The 16871-nt window shown below is 40.2% G+C and overlaps 1 protein-coding gene across 1 annotated transcript in view; it reads right to left on the bottom strand.

Annotated features, from left to right (window-relative positions):
• Positions 1 to 716: 716 nt before the first annotated feature.
• Positions 717 to 16871, bottom strand: part of gnl3l (G protein nucleolar 3 like) — a 38027-nt gene continuing 21872 nt past the window's right edge. The window contains exons 5-15 of the mRNA XM_076267573.1: positions 15522 to 15605; positions 14747 to 14882; positions 14113 to 14216; positions 13825 to 13969; positions 13569 to 13656; positions 13308 to 13485; positions 13006 to 13148; positions 10882 to 11018; positions 10504 to 10661; positions 1067 to 1241; positions 717 to 922 (exon numbers count right to left, since the gene is read on the bottom strand). Of these exons, the coding sequence (XP_076123688.1) occupies positions 858 to 922; positions 1067 to 1241; positions 10504 to 10661; positions 10882 to 11018; positions 13006 to 13148; positions 13308 to 13485; positions 13569 to 13656; positions 13825 to 13969; positions 14113 to 14216; positions 14747 to 14882; positions 15522 to 15605 (1413 nt within the window). The 3' untranslated portion in view covers positions 717 to 857. The remainder of the gene's footprint in view (positions 923 to 1066; positions 1242 to 10503; positions 10662 to 10881; positions 11019 to 13005; positions 13149 to 13307; positions 13486 to 13568; positions 13657 to 13824; positions 13970 to 14112; positions 14217 to 14746; positions 14883 to 15521; positions 15606 to 16871) is intronic.

The following is a 16871-nucleotide window of genomic DNA, read 5'->3' as shown; positions in this document are numbered from 1 at the left end:
CTCAGCAGAGGAAAACCCATCATTAAGGACAGCTCCCACCCTGGCTCTGATCTGTTTAACCTGTTGCCCTTAGGGAGGCGTTACAGGTGCATCAGAACAAGGACTAACAGATTCAATAACAGTTTTTTCCCAAATGCCATAACCACTCTAAACTCACATATGCACTGACTTCACAGTATATGTATACAGCGTCTCAGAACTGTGCACCTTACACCCCCCCCACCCCCCACCCCCCGGACTTATTTTATGTTATATTTATTTTACGTACATGTTGGCACTGGAAAAAGGAGTTGCTCTTAATCTCATTGTACAGTGTATTGACAATAAAAAGCATTCTATTCTATCAACACTTTCCTGGGTAGCCTACTTGAAGAATGGCCCATAGCCTACAAGTGCCATTCTTGCAAGCTTCCTGGTTGGTTGATTGACTCATTTATATAGCTGGACCTCTTTAAAATACTAGTCACATAATACAGAGCTCAATGGGAATCTCCCCTACCCACAACAATAAATATCATACCTAAACATTAGTGCCAATTATCATCATACCCATTGGAATATAACCCAAAACTATTGACATTATATGTAAAGTTTCTATAAAAACCATAACCTACGGCTTTTCCAGCAGTCAAAAAATACTTTAAGCCAGAAACAGCAATGTTTAAGAAAAGCGTTTAAGTCAACCCAGAGAATAATTTCAGTAATGGATACAAGAATTCTTAATGAGAAATTGATGATAATTATATTTATTTCTCTTGATAGCTGTACATCAGATACATCATTTTACCATTTTACATTAATACTGAAAATACAAGCAAAAAACAGCCAACTCCAATTGATGTTTGCTGGTCATTGTATCAACTGTCCCAAAAAGTGTTCATAGCTGATGTTAGTGTGTCCGAGAGCTTCACAGCAATTTTGTCTGCAGAGGACAAAAGTAGGCTAGTTAGAATACACACATGGGATCTACAGAGTCCCTCAAGATTTTCTAAACAGTACAGTTGTAGATATGAAACCATTAAAAGATGACACAACATATGCTGCAACCACCGGACATATTTAGTACCTGCTCTCTTTTGCTGTTTCTTCCTTTTTTTGCCAGCAGCCAACAGAGCCTGGCCTTGTTGGAGAGGATCCACATCAAGGATGTCTCTCAGGTCTACAGCTTTAGGAGTTGCACCCTCCAAACCACTCCCATTTTTAACCTGGGACCTTTTGATTTCAACAGTCATTGGTCCAAACTGAAGAAAATTGAGTGAAGGAAGAAAAATAAGAGATTACCAAAGCACAAAGACAAGAATCAGTCCAAAGACATGCAACAGTTGACCAACACTAACATCAGCCATGTTTTTCAACTGGTTCTTTAGGAAAGTGGTTCAGTGCTAGCCTGGCCCGTCCACCTAGATCTTCTTTCAGGGAGATTTAGTCTGGAACACCATAGTTCATAACCATTTCCCTCAGACAAGAAAAATGTCAGGCCAATCAGCGAAGAGAGTAGGGTGGCCATCCGTCCGGATTTCGTCCGGACAGTCCGGTTTTTAAGCTCTCTGTCAGGACAGAGAGAGGGTGTCCTCCTTTTTGGACATTTGTCCGGATTTTTGTCATGACTAGCCACCTGTCCGCATTTTATGAGCACATAGGCTATGCCTCATTTTAAGGCCTCTGTAAGCTACTCATCTCTGTTACGCGTCATCATTTCTGACCCTCTGCCCAAGTAGCCTATCCGCCACCACCGTAGCACGGGACATCACAAAACTCCACCGATTTCGTTTTCACGAAGCAATCAATGCGACAACTCTCGTGATTGAATGAATGAACACCGTTGCTGAGCCGTTTGCATATGGCGAAACAAAATACGTCTTTCAACTCTGCATGGTATTCTGAACACCACGTTACTACCAAAAGCAGGACAGATGCATACCATGCATTTTGTAAAGTGTGAAACAGATATTGATGTCAGCTCCAGGGGCAAGAGTGCCATACACTCTCACTCACAGGCATGCAGGCAGTCGCACAAAGAAAAAGCCAGATCTGCCAGGAAAAATCCTCTGTTTTTGCTCCAGCAACAACCACAGCTGCAGAGCTCACTAAGTTACTAAAAAGTTATTGGCTTAAAAAGGTGGGTTTGTTGACTAATGTGAAAAAAAAAAAACACACAAAATCTAATGTTACTATGCTATTATAATAAGTATGGGAATTTTGGAAACAGCTAACTAATGTGGAAAAAAACAACAACAAATGTTACTATAATAAATTATGTTATAATAAATAGGTGCCTTCTATAGAAATGGTTTATTTTCTAATGTTATTCCCCTATATGTTACTCCGATTCCGTATGTGTCCTCACTTTTGGACCTTTGTCCTAACTTTTGGGCACAAGTGTCCTCATTTTCAGTGTCATGGCGGTGGTCACCGAGAGGGAAAGACGAAACCGAAGCTTATTGTGATAAACAGAAGCAACAACACTTGCAAATGTCAAAAAATGCAGAAATTTATTTACAGCAAAGGTAGACCCATATACATTGTTTGCTGACTGCTGATGCGGTTTATTGTCAGTTTGTAAAGTTTAGGCGAAGTATAGCCCGGTTGAAACCAGACCCTTCTCAGTAACTGAGAGTGGGTCTGGGGAAGATTAATTCACAGCCCATTTCCAAAGGGCGTTCCCAAACGGACGCCGATCAAAATGCCGCCGGACGCAATAGGAGAGGCTAAAATTTAATCAGAGCAACAAAAGAGACAGAGTGACGGGAACCACCAATTTGCAACAGTTTACTGTCTGGTTCTAGGGAGAACCAGGAAGAATTAAACACTTTAATTAAATGTAGGCTAATTAACAAAGACATCGTACCACACTGAAAGCTAATATTTTGTCACTAGCAACCTACTGCCCTCTCTCAAACACAATTGCATTTTCAGCTCTGAACAAAACCGCTCACGTTCAAACGAGCATTTTGTTTCATTCGTCATTTCTGGCCGGCCGGATAAAGCAGGCATGGGGGGCGAGACTGAAACGTTCAAAGTAATTATGCCGGAATTGTAGCTTAATGCAGCTAGTGGTCTGTAAATTATTTTCTTCCCATAAAAACTCTCGATGTTGGCCCCAGCGGTGGCGCGACTGGCTGGGGCACCTGCACCGTACGCCGGCGACCCGGGTTCGATTCCCGCCCCGTGGTCCTTTCCGGATCCCACCCAGACTCTCTCTCCCACTCACTTCCTGTCGATCTCCGCTGTCCTATCTAATTAAAGGCATAAAAAGCCCAAAAAATATACTTAAAAAAAAAAAAATAAACTCTCGATGTTGCAATGTATTTAGGCTAGCCTAGGCCTATTTCATTTTTTGAGCATTCTGAGTTTCTGGTTAAAATGGTGTAGCCTTAATGATAAAGGAGATGACCAGATATGGCGAAAATGAACATGATGACTGACGAAATAAATTAGCCTACTGTGATGTTTTAATAAACCATTGTTGGCTTACATTTGACAAGTCAGCATAGCACATCAATTCAAAAATATGTGTTTTCCGACAGCTACGTGCAGCTACTGTAGGCCTATAAATGAACAGAATATCAAACAGCTTTCAGTAGCCTACCACTGTTGCAAATATCACATAGGTATCCCTCACATTTTTGTACATTGTTGCATATTCCAACATAAGGAAGCAGTTACAAGAAACTTTCTTCTAACTCCCTGTCTAAAACCAACGTGATAGCAGCTTCAAACAAGTGGCAGCAGCAATCGTTGATATATATATATATATATATATATTTTTTTTTTTTTTTCAACAGGGTTCTCTATTAATAGTCATCGTGTAAAGCCCGCTCAACGGTTCTGATTGGTGCCTAGATTTAAGAAAATTTGAAATGGGCTAGAATGGGCTCTTGGCCAGACGGACTTTCAGAGCAAATCTCAAATTTGCCAGAAGTTCGTCTGGTTTTTTTCCCAGCTAGGCGGAGTAGGAAGTAGCGTTAGGAATCTCTGATCAATGTGATTGGTAAGGCTGGACCAATGATTTCAAAGTTAGTGCCCATTGAGATGCAAGTGTTGCAAACATACGCGTAGCCACGGGCGAGCCTGGACGGGCCTAGGTCCGTCTACTTGTCAGTCTTGCCCGTCCAATTAGAGGGCTTTCCTTCGTTTACGTTCACCATCTAAAAAAGACGCGCAAGTCAACACTGCACTTAGAGCTCAAAAATCAGTCAAATCGCGAACAGCCGGCAGCTCCGTTTAATTCAGGTGTGATGAAATGCGTTCATATTCTATTTTTTATGTCATAAACGTTGCGTGCCTATGGAAAGGCTTTGTAGTAGGATTGTCCAATGGTCAAGCGGTTGCTTCAATTTGTGTTTTAATTTATGCGACGCACCGATGCTGGTTTCATGCAGTTTTGCGCAAGTTTAAAATGTTTAGACGACTGCGTAATTTGTCATTTTTGTTCAATAAGTTCTACTTTTCATGTCATGAATGTAACATGCCTATGATAAGGCTTTGCAGTTGTACAATATGGTCAATCTATTGTCTAAGTTGTGTTTCATGTGATGCGCCAAAGCTACATTCATGCATTGTTTTGCTCCAGTTGAAAATATTTCTGCGTAATTTGTCAGCTGTGATCAAATGCGTTCAGTAAATTCCACTATGTCATAAATATAACATGCCTATGATTAATGTTTGTATGGTGTATCTCATCTAGGGTTCTCTTATGGTCAATGAAATTGTCTTTGCCCACCCGTTTTTTTCCGTGCCCACCCATTTGAACATTTCTAGCTACGCTACTGGTTGCAAACGTTTCCCAATCGAGAATCACCAGACTGTATTCACTTTGTGAATGAGTTCGGATTTTTCCAGGCTATTTCAGTGCTACAGATTGGACAAATTTTGACCAAACATGCCACAAAAAGGCCAAAATTGTAATGAGGTATGCGGGGCTAGGAATTCAAAAACTCGGTAACACTTTATAATAACTACACACAATTAATCATTTATTAAGCCTTTGTTACTTATTAGTTAATGGTTTGTTCATCATTAGTAATTTCTAATTTATCATTAGTAAAGCATTTGTAAAGCATTTGTTCACACAGTTATAAATAGTTTGTTCATAGTATATAAGCCTATATCTAAAATATGTTTATACATTAATGTTAAAACTTAATAAATGATGCAATAATATGTTTTATTGTATGTTAATATATGTTATTGTATGTTAATGTATGTTAAATTTGAAAATGTGTTGCAAGGCATAGAAAGTCCTCACTTTAGATAAGCTCACAAAATATCATTATTCCGGCGCAAAATGAACCTAGGGTTTAATAACACATGCAGGGATTAAAGTGAAAAAAAATCGTTTGACTGAACTTTTTTCAGGCCATAAGTCATACGTTGTTGATATCTACCTATAGAGATAGCACCCCTTTTGCGTTCGCGACCTATTGGTTTTAAATGTACAAAAAGATGCAAACAGCAAAGTAAAGGGAGTATTAGCCTTATTCACACGGCGGCCATTGTTTAAACCAAAACGAGGCTACAGGGTACACTTACTATATAATTAAGGCCACCTACAGGTGAATGCATAGAACATAACAATCCTATGGTTTGTGTACCCTGTAGCCTCGTTTTAGCCGCCAATGGCCGCCATGTGAATAAGGCGAATTGAGAGTGTTCTTGATTGAGATTGAGTTTTCCTGATGAACAAAAATATATTTTAGTACCATCCCTGACCATTGCTGATTAGCCATTGCTGTTCTTTTCTACTGCAGCAATATTGTAGAAAGGCTTTAACACACCTTCAGGCCAAAAGTGTTTAAAGGGGAGATTTTGTTCTTGTTAATATGCAATTCAACACCAAGTAAAATCTATAAAATCAAGTTTGCAAGACTTCCCATTTCCTCATCAAAGTAACGAATCAGAACATTCTAGATATTGTTCATATTTCCATTTGTTGCCTCATCCGCATTTAATAAAAACATGGTAATTTTGAGTTTTACAGACAACTCAGTTTTCCAATGAGCAGCAATACTGTGTGTGCTCATGCAGGAGGTCTGCGCATTTGATAACGACAATCTGGAGACGGTGCTTTTGTCTTCAGCAACAGATTGGTTGACAAGAGGTTGCGATATGGTGAGGGACAGGTCGTGTTGCGCTATGAAAGAACATGTAGCCTACTTTCTAAAAACGGTCAGCCATAGATAAACGTAGCCTACCTCTGTCGTGGTGGCTAGTTGCACCAGGTAGGGAAGATGTCCTGAAGTGCACGAACGTTAACCTTATGGCGGTCTTCTGATTGGTGGCGTGCTAAAACGTTTTCCTATTGAATCCATAAACAATTTTCTTGCAGCGAACCGCGCAAAAGCAACCCCCTGGCACTTTAACTTCTTTACACCATGGCTTGTTAGTTCTCCCCCGTTTCCAACAACTGCCCATCTCCATTTATTTTTTAACTTTTGACACCTGTCTTCCTTTAGCAACAACGCACCCATGACAGCCATCCCTTGCCAAATAGACGCACACAAATCATGACGCTAATATGCGAGGTTCTGGTAGGCCTACTGGTTATGGTTTTGTGCTATAAATTAATACTATTTTATAGCAAAGTTTTAAGTTGACTATTTTAATTGTATGGTTATTTTTTGTCAACATACACTAACAACCTACTGTCGTTAAAAGTGAGGCCTAAGCAAAATAGGCTACAAGGCTGTCTGTGCGTTAGAGGTCTGCACTCCCGCGGTAAACCCGCGGGACCCGCGGGTCCTGGCACAAAAGAGTGCGGCGCGGGACAACTTTTGAAAGCTATTTGCGGGAGCGGGCGGGATGAGAGAGGTGCGTTCGAAGGTGCGGGACAAACTGATGATTCACTGCACTCCCGCAAATTAAATATGTGCGTAAAATTAAATATGGAAATGATGAAAAGTAGTGTTCATATAAGCTGGATGTTCTGTTAGGCAGCATTAAAAAAACGGGGTTTAAGCATAACTGACGGATAGTAGCCTAAGCCTATATTGTCGTTTACGTGGGTTCAATTTGTTCCTGCTGCTCATTGTCAAAACTCGAAATCGAAAGCATGACAGAGGAAGAGGGTACCAGACTAGGCCTACTTCAGTTGTTAGTCTACATTCAGAACCAAGAACCAAGAAACTGACATCTGGAGTCTTTCTCAGGTGTGTGTGCTCCTTCCGTGAGACAGAAATGAAAAACTGAAAAATGAAAAAATGAAATCTCTCCTGCATGCGGGCTTTAGCGGGCGGGAGCGGGACATCATGTTACAGATGCGGGCGGGAGCGGGACTCAAAATGACACATTAATGCGGGAGCGGGCAGGAGCGGGACAGAATATTGCGGGAGCGGGCGGGCGCGGGACTGAAAAATCAGTACCGCGCAGACCTCTACTGTGCATCACAAACAGACTGACCCCCTTTCAACAGTTCGCGATGATGACAGTGATATATTTTTTTTTTTTATGCTAACACGCTCAGTCAAAACCTTCCGTCGCAAATTGTGAAAAACATTGTTGTACATGTCATAACAGACGGGATAATAAATTGCATAGGCTACGGTTTATATTGCGTCGCTTTACACATAATGTTAGTTGCATTGATTAAAAACTGTAACAATAATAGTAGCCTACATCGGGTGGCATAGAAGGCTATCTGTTCAAGTCATAGGTGACACCCAAAATGAATGACCTCCCCTGACAAGAGTTCACGATAGTAAGAAATTGTCTACATTGATGCACGGAAAGAACACAGCCTACGCTTCTTCTCCGAATTCGCACATAGAGCTCACAATATCATATCCAAAAAAGTTAAACGGATTGGCCAACCTCATCAGCTGTCTCTATGTAATCCATCTCACTATAATCCAACTTTTAGACCGTTATAGTCCTCCATACGTGTTCTTTAGAAAAGCAAAGGTGATAGTTCCCCCCCCCCCCCCTATTTATTTTCTCATCGGATCTGCATCGATCTCAAATATGACATTTCTAAAATCAAATTGACGGAAATCCGTCCTATGACGGAGAACTTTAATCCTTGCACATGTGTACTGAGTTCGACCGTTCGCTGGGATTTGTTTTCATGCTAGTCGAATGTGGCCAGTTTTATTGCAAACCGCTTATTAGCGTTTAACGATAGCCTTCGGGGCACACGTACAGAGAAAGAAATCGCTATTTCTATACCACTAACAAGGCTCAAAATAGCCCCACACTTACACAGTAGCATAATGAGGGTCTCTACATGTAAACCGAAGCATTGAGAACTTTGTAAGTGTACAGGCAGTTTATTAAAAAGAAACACATTACCGTTGACGTCTGGTTCACATACAGGCAGGCGCCTTGGTTAAACAGAACTGGGATGTGAAGTGAATCTCGGGTGAAACATTGTTGCAGAAGGACTGTGCAAAAGAGAAGCACTGAACGCAACAGGAGACATAAGAGATGGCAGGTTATTTGAACGAATTTGAAGGCATCGAGGATGAACCCTTATTGGACGTCCTTATCTTTTCGAGTCGGAATACCAACGAAGAGCTGCGGGAGCTCCGTGAAAGGGCTATGAGAGAGAGAGCTAGAAGCTACCTGTAGTCAATACCACACACAGGCGGCGGCGATCCATACCAGAGGGACCAGATGGATCCACTAAGTAAGTACACTATACAAGTTATCAAAGTCAAAGTCAAAGTCAGCTTTATTGTCAATTTCTTCACATGTTCCAGACATACAAAGAGATCGAAATTACGTTTCTCACTATCCCACGGTGGAGACAAGACATATTTTAACAATTTTAAGTCCACAGACAAACATAACATTCAAGTAAACAAAAAAGTAAGTAAATAAGTAAATAAGAGGGCACATATAATGAAAAAATAAGAGCAGCAAAATTTGGTTGAAATTGTGCATAGACAGTCAATAAAATAAAATACTAGTGCAAAGTCAGGCCAATAAGAGGCTGAGGTAGTTCTGTTTGACCTAAGTAAGAAATAAAGTGGCATAGTGGTGCAAGTTATGTAAGAGCAGCAGAAGTGTTGTGTTTCCAGGACAACAACAACAAGTTGCAAAGTGTACAAGTGTGCAAGTGGAGTGGTGCAGGCGGCCATTTGTGGGTCCAATGTCCAGGATGTTATGTAGCTGAGGGTGGAGGGGGGAGAGGAGGGAGAGAGTTCAGCATCCTAACAGCTTGGTGTATGAAGCTGTTGGTGAGTCTGGTAGTGCGGGAGCGCAGGCTTCTGTACCTCTTCCCAGAGGGCAGTAGATCAAACAGATTGTGAGCGGGGTGACTTGCATCACTCACAATTTTGGTCGCCTTGCGGGTGAGGTGGGTGGTGTAAATGTCCTTCAGGGAGGGGAGTGAAGCACCAATAATCCTTCCAGCTGTGTTCACTATGCGCTGCAGGGCTTTCCTGTTGTATTCAGTGCAGCTTCCGCCCCACACAGCGATACAGCTGGAGAGGATGCTCTCAATGGTGCCTCGGTAGAATGTGGTCATGATGGCTGGTGGAGCACTTGCTCGCCTGAGTTTCCGCAGGAAATGTTACGAGTTATGTCAGAGCTATTATTTCTGATAGGCCTATATTGAGCAAATTACGTTTGATTTTAGTTCACATCGCCTGCCTGTATATGTGAACCAGACGTGAACGGTAATGTGTTTCTTTTTAATAAACTGCCTGTACACTTACAAAGTTCTCAATGCTTCGGTTTACATGTAGAGACCCTCATCATTATGCTACTGTGTAAGTGTGGTGCTATTTTGAGCCTTGTTAGTGGTATAGAAATAGTGATTTCTTTCTACTGTACGTGTGCCCCGAAGGCTAGCGTTAAACGCTAATAAGCGGTTTGCAATAAAACTGGTCACATTCGACTAGCATGAAAACAAATCCCAGCGAACGGTCGAACTCGGTACACATGTGTTATTAACCCCTAGGTTCATTTTGCGCCGGAATTGTCCTTTAACTAACCACTTGTAACTCCTGAGTTAATCATGAATTATAGTATTAGGAAGTGGTTTATAAAATATGTATCCTCACCCTAACTAATCATTAGTGCATGTGTATGTAACAACTGTTAAATAATGGAAATATTACTTCATCAACAAAATATTATTGCATAATTAACAATAATTCATACATTCATAATATTATTGCATAATTAACCATAATTCATAAACATATTTTAGATATAGGCTTATTTACTATGAACAAACCATTTATAATTGTGTGAATGCTTTACTGATGATAAATTATGTATGAACAAGAAATGACTAATGATGAACAAACCATTAACTAATAAGTAACAAAGGCTTAATAAATGATGAATTGTGTGTAGTTATTATAAAGTGTTACCAAAAACTCTGCTTATGAGTGCGCAGCACCTTCGTAACACATCTATTTCTGTTGAGATATTGTACACTTCATTAGAGAAAAAAACAAAGTTCCTCCTGCCTGACAAGTTCCTCATTCAAAGTTCCAACTTAGGTTTACAACAGACAGTGGAAACTCCAAACCACAAAAGCATTTGTCAGAATACCTCTGGATCCTGATCATCCTCCATTGATTCAGCTTTGTTAACAGACTCGCAATCTTCCAAACCTTCGCCATCTTCCACTGGCATGTCCAGCTGAGTGCCTTGTGTCATACCTGATGTTGCCATGCAGAATCCCATTTCAACTTCAGTGGGGTCCAATGCTATAATAGAGAAGAGGTCACAAAGCATGATTCTGAGCTTCAGTCTTGGCATTAAAACAACCAAATAGGAGCCACAGTCAAACTCTGCCTGCCAATAGCAAGCAATAGTACAGGTACATGGCTTTGTTTAGTTTAGTAAAAGGCTTTGACATGGCTAGCACCGTGATCTTCAAAGTAAACTAGACGGGAGTAGTCACAACAGCTGCAAAAGTAATTGTACCAGCAAGTGCCTCTTCATTTCCTTTCTCTAGTTCATCCCAGTCAAAGGCCTTGCCCATCTCTGCTACGATCTCAGCACTGACGTGGGTAGGCATTGTGTGCGTTTCTGGAGGATGAGTAAAATAGCTGATGCGGCCTCTGGAATAGTAAACAGACATATAGAAACAATCTTGTTTTTTATAACTGATCACAATAACCTGGTATTTAAGCATAAGAAACAGAATGCTAACATAGCAATGACCTGTTATTGAGGGTACATTCAGTGTTTCCCACAGAATTGAATTCCATTTGTGGTGGTTGGTTTGCAGAATTAACTTGAATACAGTTTTTAACTTGAATACAGTTTTTAACAATTAGCAGTGTGGTTATGATGCTAACCAGATTTAAGCACAATTTAGTACAACCTGGAAAATCATTGTGTGGTGGTCAATGTTGATATTGTGGTGGGCCGCCACAATTAAGTCAATGTATGGGAAACACTGACATTCGTCAATTCAATCTGGCACTCTGAAAATAGAAAAGCGCTCTGCATTCTCCTTATATCTTATATACCTTATATTCTCCTTATAAATGAGTTTCTCATAGATCAAAATTAATTAAAAAAGCGAGGAGGGATGCACACCCAAGTACAGGAGCTGACCAGGTTAACAAATTGAAGACAGAGTAGGCGCACACTCTATTCTCTTTATGTATTTATTTAAGACTGATGTCTCGGCAAACAGCCTTTATAAATAAACCTACAAAGAGATCACGAGTGTGCAGCCACTCTGTCATGGATAAAAACCGGCATTAACACAAATAGTGGGTTGCATCTCTCCTTTTGTATACTTGAAAAAAATATTGTGACATCAATGATATAGGTGATGACATACAGTGGGGAGAATAAGTATTTGAACCCATGCTGAAGTTGACTAAAAAGAAAAATATAAAAACATCTGTTAGAAATTGATCTTAATGCCTTAATTAAAACAAATAGTAAAAATCCAACCTTTAAGGACACCAATTTTCTTAGTGAATGAAGAATGTATCGTAAATAAATAAATGTTCTTCCTTAAATTACAGGGGCAATAAGTATTTGACCCCTATGTTAAATTCCCATAGAGGCAGGCAGATTTTTTATTTTTAAAGGCCACTTATTTCATGGATCCAGGATACTATGCATCCTGATAAAGTTCCCTTGGCCTTTGGAATTAAAATAGCCCCACATCATCACATACCCTTCACCATACCTAGAGATTGGCATGGTGTGTTTTTCAGTTAGCCTATTAGCTGGTTTGATTTGCATTGAACCCAATGAGCATTTTAGTCAACTTTAGCATGGGTTCAAATACTTATTCTCCCCACTGTATTTATATGTGCTGCAAGGAGGATGTAGAATGTAAAATGAGAACAAAGATGACTGAATGTGTAGTTCAAACTGTAGACGAGGAAGAAGAGTTAATTGGGGGTCGGGAAAGTTTTACTTTATTGTGGTTCTCAAGACTAAGATGACATGACTTCTTTCATATCGCCATTTATATAATTATCGCCAAACAATATCATGACTTATTACACGGCTCTTCACAATGCTAGTAGAATGCTCCATTGACTTGAATGGGATTTCCCAATATTCTACGGTAAAATATATTCCTGTAATTACCTGTAATTCCTGAAACATACAATTACCGCTGTCAATGGCAACAGGTTTTGTGCTTCTGATTTACATCTTTCATATCACTCCGCAAGTAGTCCAGTCACTTCTTCATTGGAACTTCATTCAAAAGTGAAAGCAGACGGTTGATCAGCTGTGTTCTAAACAATGTTTGATTCAAGCTCTGCCGCTCTGTCCCATCAGCTGAAGTGTCCCGAGTGCACTCTGAACACTTTGAGAGTGTGATGCTCCAGCATCACTCGGAATTTGCAAACGGCTTCAAAGTGCTGTGTGTGCCAGTTTACCAACATACCAAAAGTTTCAAACCAGATTTAGTTTCTTATTAGGTTAGAATATTATCTATCTATCTAGCTATCTATCTATCTATGCGCGCACACACATACAGTATATCCCATGGCCACCAGATGGCAGCACCGTCAAACTTCCTGATGCTAATATCTGCTGCAACCCAAAAACATGACAACTGACACCCACCCTGTCCAGTCCATGAGGACACTCTTGGCAGCCTTGTCACTGTCTGGAAGTCCCCCTTTTCTCAGCTTCCCCTGCCGCCGTGCTAGCAAGGCCAGGAACTCCAGAGCAGTATGGAAATCTGAAACCCCATAATGTTCCATAATCTAAGAGGAACAAAAACAAGCAGAAGACTTCAATAATAATGTTTTACAGTTGTTAAAAACATGGGGGGGGGGGGGGGTGTGAATCAGTGAATCAACTAAGCACATTGTTTACACATAGAAACAGAAAGCAAACTAAAATGCATAAAGGAAACAACATGCCTGTGTCTTGTTGCAGCGCCTCAAGATTGCTTCAATGGCTGGTAAAGGGTCTACCAGTTGTTCAATCTTCACACAGTTCCGAAGAATCATGGCTGCATCACTGGTGGAGGTTGCCATAACGATTCCAGGGCAATCTAGAAGCTTGATGTGTTTGTCTAAGTGCACTTCCTGAAGGCATCTGAATAACATACATAAGGTAGTAAGATTGGTAGCATGTCACAAGTGAGGACTTTGTGCCTGTACACTACACTTTACACTTACTTTGTCACTCCTGGGGTGGCTCCCACACTACAGGCCCGTGCTCTCTTCAGGCTGTTGATCAAGCTACTCTTGCCGACATTCGGAAAACCTTTGAAATTAGGAAAAAAATCAAGGGGGAAAAAATCACTCAGACTTTTTAAAGATAAATTAACAATATTTATTTACTTGATCCTTTATTGACAGACAAAAGTCCAACTACAGTGCAATCTCATGTATTTTTAAAGACAATACGATTTCACTATGGCTGAACACTCACCTACAACACCAACAGTGATGGCTGTCTTGATGTCCTGGTTCCGACAATAGTTTCCCAAGAGTTTCATCAAGCATTCTGCACCCACACATGCACTACTACCCAGAAGGTCAGCTGTGGCTTTTGTGACTGGTACATTGCTGCGTTTCTGAAAAACAAGCGTTACCATTTTGAACAAGTGATACATGCAATCAACATACACAAACAAATGAAATAGTAAAAGCACAGTACAACTGCTTTATTAACAGAGTATGAGGAATGTTAACAAACTTCCAGGGATTAAAATCATACCAGGTTTCTGCTCTGCTGTTGGGTAGAAGCTTTGAAGGCCACAGTTGGAAATTCATGGCGAAGGTACTTGATCCATTTCTCAATGATATCCTTAGACACAAGATCTTTAAAAAAAGAGTTTTGTAAATCTACTTGCAAAACTGAAAATTCTAAATCAAAATCTGCACCCTTAAAATGACAAAACAAACACAATAAACAAAGAAAAAAATACTCTGAGGAAGTGGACTCTGAGGAAGACGCAATGCGTCGCACCACAATAAAAAAGTTAAAAAGTTCTCTGAGTGCTCCGGTCATCCCTGGGTTTAGTCTCTGAAGTGGCCCAGCCAGTCTCTCTGACCCTTTGGTCCTGGACTGTGAGCAACGAAAAGGCTTGAGCGCAAGTGACACCCGTCTTAACAGAAAAAAATACTGCAACAACCATCAGAGACATTGACAACACATCCTCAATTTGCTATTATATTTTAGTACCCATTGATTTCTGGGATTCACCAATGTTTTCTTATTTTGTTCTCCTCTTAGGTAAGAGTGGTTGAGAGCACTTACCAAGATAAGAAAGGGAACAAGGGGGTGCACAGATTAATCTGTACAAATAACACATGGCCACTTGGCATGGGTACAAGTCTTTCCAACCTACCAATTTTGTTGAGAACAAGAACAATCTTCTTGTTAATTCCACTCTGGACAACCGCCTGCTCCACCTGGGGACAACGACATCCCAAAGGATCACGGGCATCCAGGACTTCCAGAATCACATCAGCAGCTTCAATGACCTTAACAAAGAGAGACACAAAACCACAGAGAAGAGAATTATATGTTGTTATTTTCCACAGTTCTTGTTGATGCAGGTGCAACAAAATAGTTTTTGTTCCCCTACTGGGTGGAGTGCTAATTAAAATCAATCACTTAAAATGTTCCATCAAATTGATTTTTAGAAATGTCTCACCAAAGGCAAAGGACTAATTCCTGATGCTACTTTATAAAAAAAAAAAAAAAAAGACAGACACGTTTTGACTAGTGTCTATGAAAGTTCGATATACAAAAACACAGACATCTGTATATTATTATTTATCTTTGTTTTGAGTAAATGGGTTTTGGCTGTTTGAAAGGAAGTATCTAGATATGAAAATATTCTGTTTAGAATTTCAGTTTTTGATGCAGAGGTAAACAAAACATATCAGGAAACTTTTCAGTAAAACTTTACTTGGCTAGTCTGCCCAGATTTAAAATTTAAGTTCAGTATGTAAAATTATGGATGAACAAATGAACATGACCGTACCAAAATCCAACCCCTAACCTTAACCTTTAATTGTAATTAACATATTGTTTACAGATACTTCACTGATAATCTTGGCATCTGCAGATTGTCTGTAGGTAGACTATCCAAGTGAAGTGTGACCAACTTTTCTTACCTTTTTGAATTCCCTGTAATACGCCTTCCTTGAACTTTCATTCTCAAAATTAACATGCTTCTCCAAATTTTGCATTTCCACTTCCTGGACACAAAGATGGATAGACATTGATTACTAATCACACATTTAAAGGAACACGCCACCGTTTTATAAAAATGGGTTATTCACCCTCTCCCCTAGAGTTAGATAAGTGAGCAAAAACATTTATGTCTCCGTGCATGCATTGTCATAGTCCGGTAGCGCCCCGGCTAGGTTATCTTAGCATAGAGAATAGAATCCTTTGTAGCCAGATAGTACGTTGTGAGTAAAAGTGAGCCAGAAAAAAAAAAAATCCCTAATTACTTCTTGTGGTCTCCGTCTTCACAACGAGTACACATGGCAATGCAGATTAAGATGAGGCGATCTCCAGGCAGGTATTGACTTGAGGCTTTATTGGGGCGAAGCACTGCTACTTGGGCGCAGAGATTGTCCGTGATGTAGCAAGTGAGAAAAGTACTGATGTGTTGCATGATATCTCTGCATCCAAGTAGTCAAGTCAAGTCAAGTTTATTTATATAGCGCATTTCATACATAGAGGTCATTCAATGTAGCCTGACGTAGTCATACTCAATTCTAGTCAAAATATGAGTCTGAAACTGCTCCATTGGGACGTAGTTATGGGGCGTGTTTCAACCGATACAGGGGGGGAATGCCTCTGCACTCAATTGGATAGACCTAACCAATCAGAGCAACGAAATAGCTTACCCTGAGGTGTAGGAAGAAAACACACGGACCATCCTTCTCCACAAATGCCTTAACATTGTTTTCTGGTCTTTTGTAAAAGTTAGTGCCGTCAATAACTCCTAGCCTACAACACTCATTAGCGAAATCTAAGAGATACGTAGTAGGGTAGGCAATATTAGGAAAAAACTGATAGCCTATCCCTCTGTTTTTTTAAAAATAATTCTGTTGAACACTTATATGCTACAAACATGTTAAACAGCTGGGAAAGGCTGTCGCAAATCCCTCGAACAGGTGGTCAATCAGAGATGTCAAACTAACGAGGGAACATGTTGCAATGCAACAGTGCTGTTTTTCCTTGATGAAAGTGATACCACGAATTTTCCCACATCTCAACTTTGGCCAAAGTTTTCAGCAATATCCGTGATAAAACCTCATTAAATAATATGCATTTTCCGTATGGGGTCTTAAAAGCCATGTATCCTTCTAGCCACAGCGTTTTTGTTTCAAACATAAGCCTAATCTAAGCGTGCTCAGATGACGTGATAGACCAGGCGCTGTTGCTCACCTGTCCATCATCATAAAGCCCAATTTGATTGGTCCGCCCGATAAGATGCATTTAAAAAAATA

The sequence above is a fragment of the Alosa pseudoharengus genome, unplaced genomic scaffold (assembly GCF_046254945.1).
Source record: "Alosa pseudoharengus isolate Yale_2024_CS ecotype anadromous, Long Island Sound unplaced genomic scaffold, YU_APseudo_1.1 YU_APseudo_1.1_scf_5, whole genome shotgun sequence".
Lineage (NCBI taxonomy): Eukaryota > Metazoa > Chordata > Actinopteri > Clupeiformes > Clupeidae > Alosa > Alosa pseudoharengus.
The sequence above is the reverse complement of the archived record's forward strand: the minus strand, read 5'-3'. Positions and strand labels throughout refer to the sequence as shown.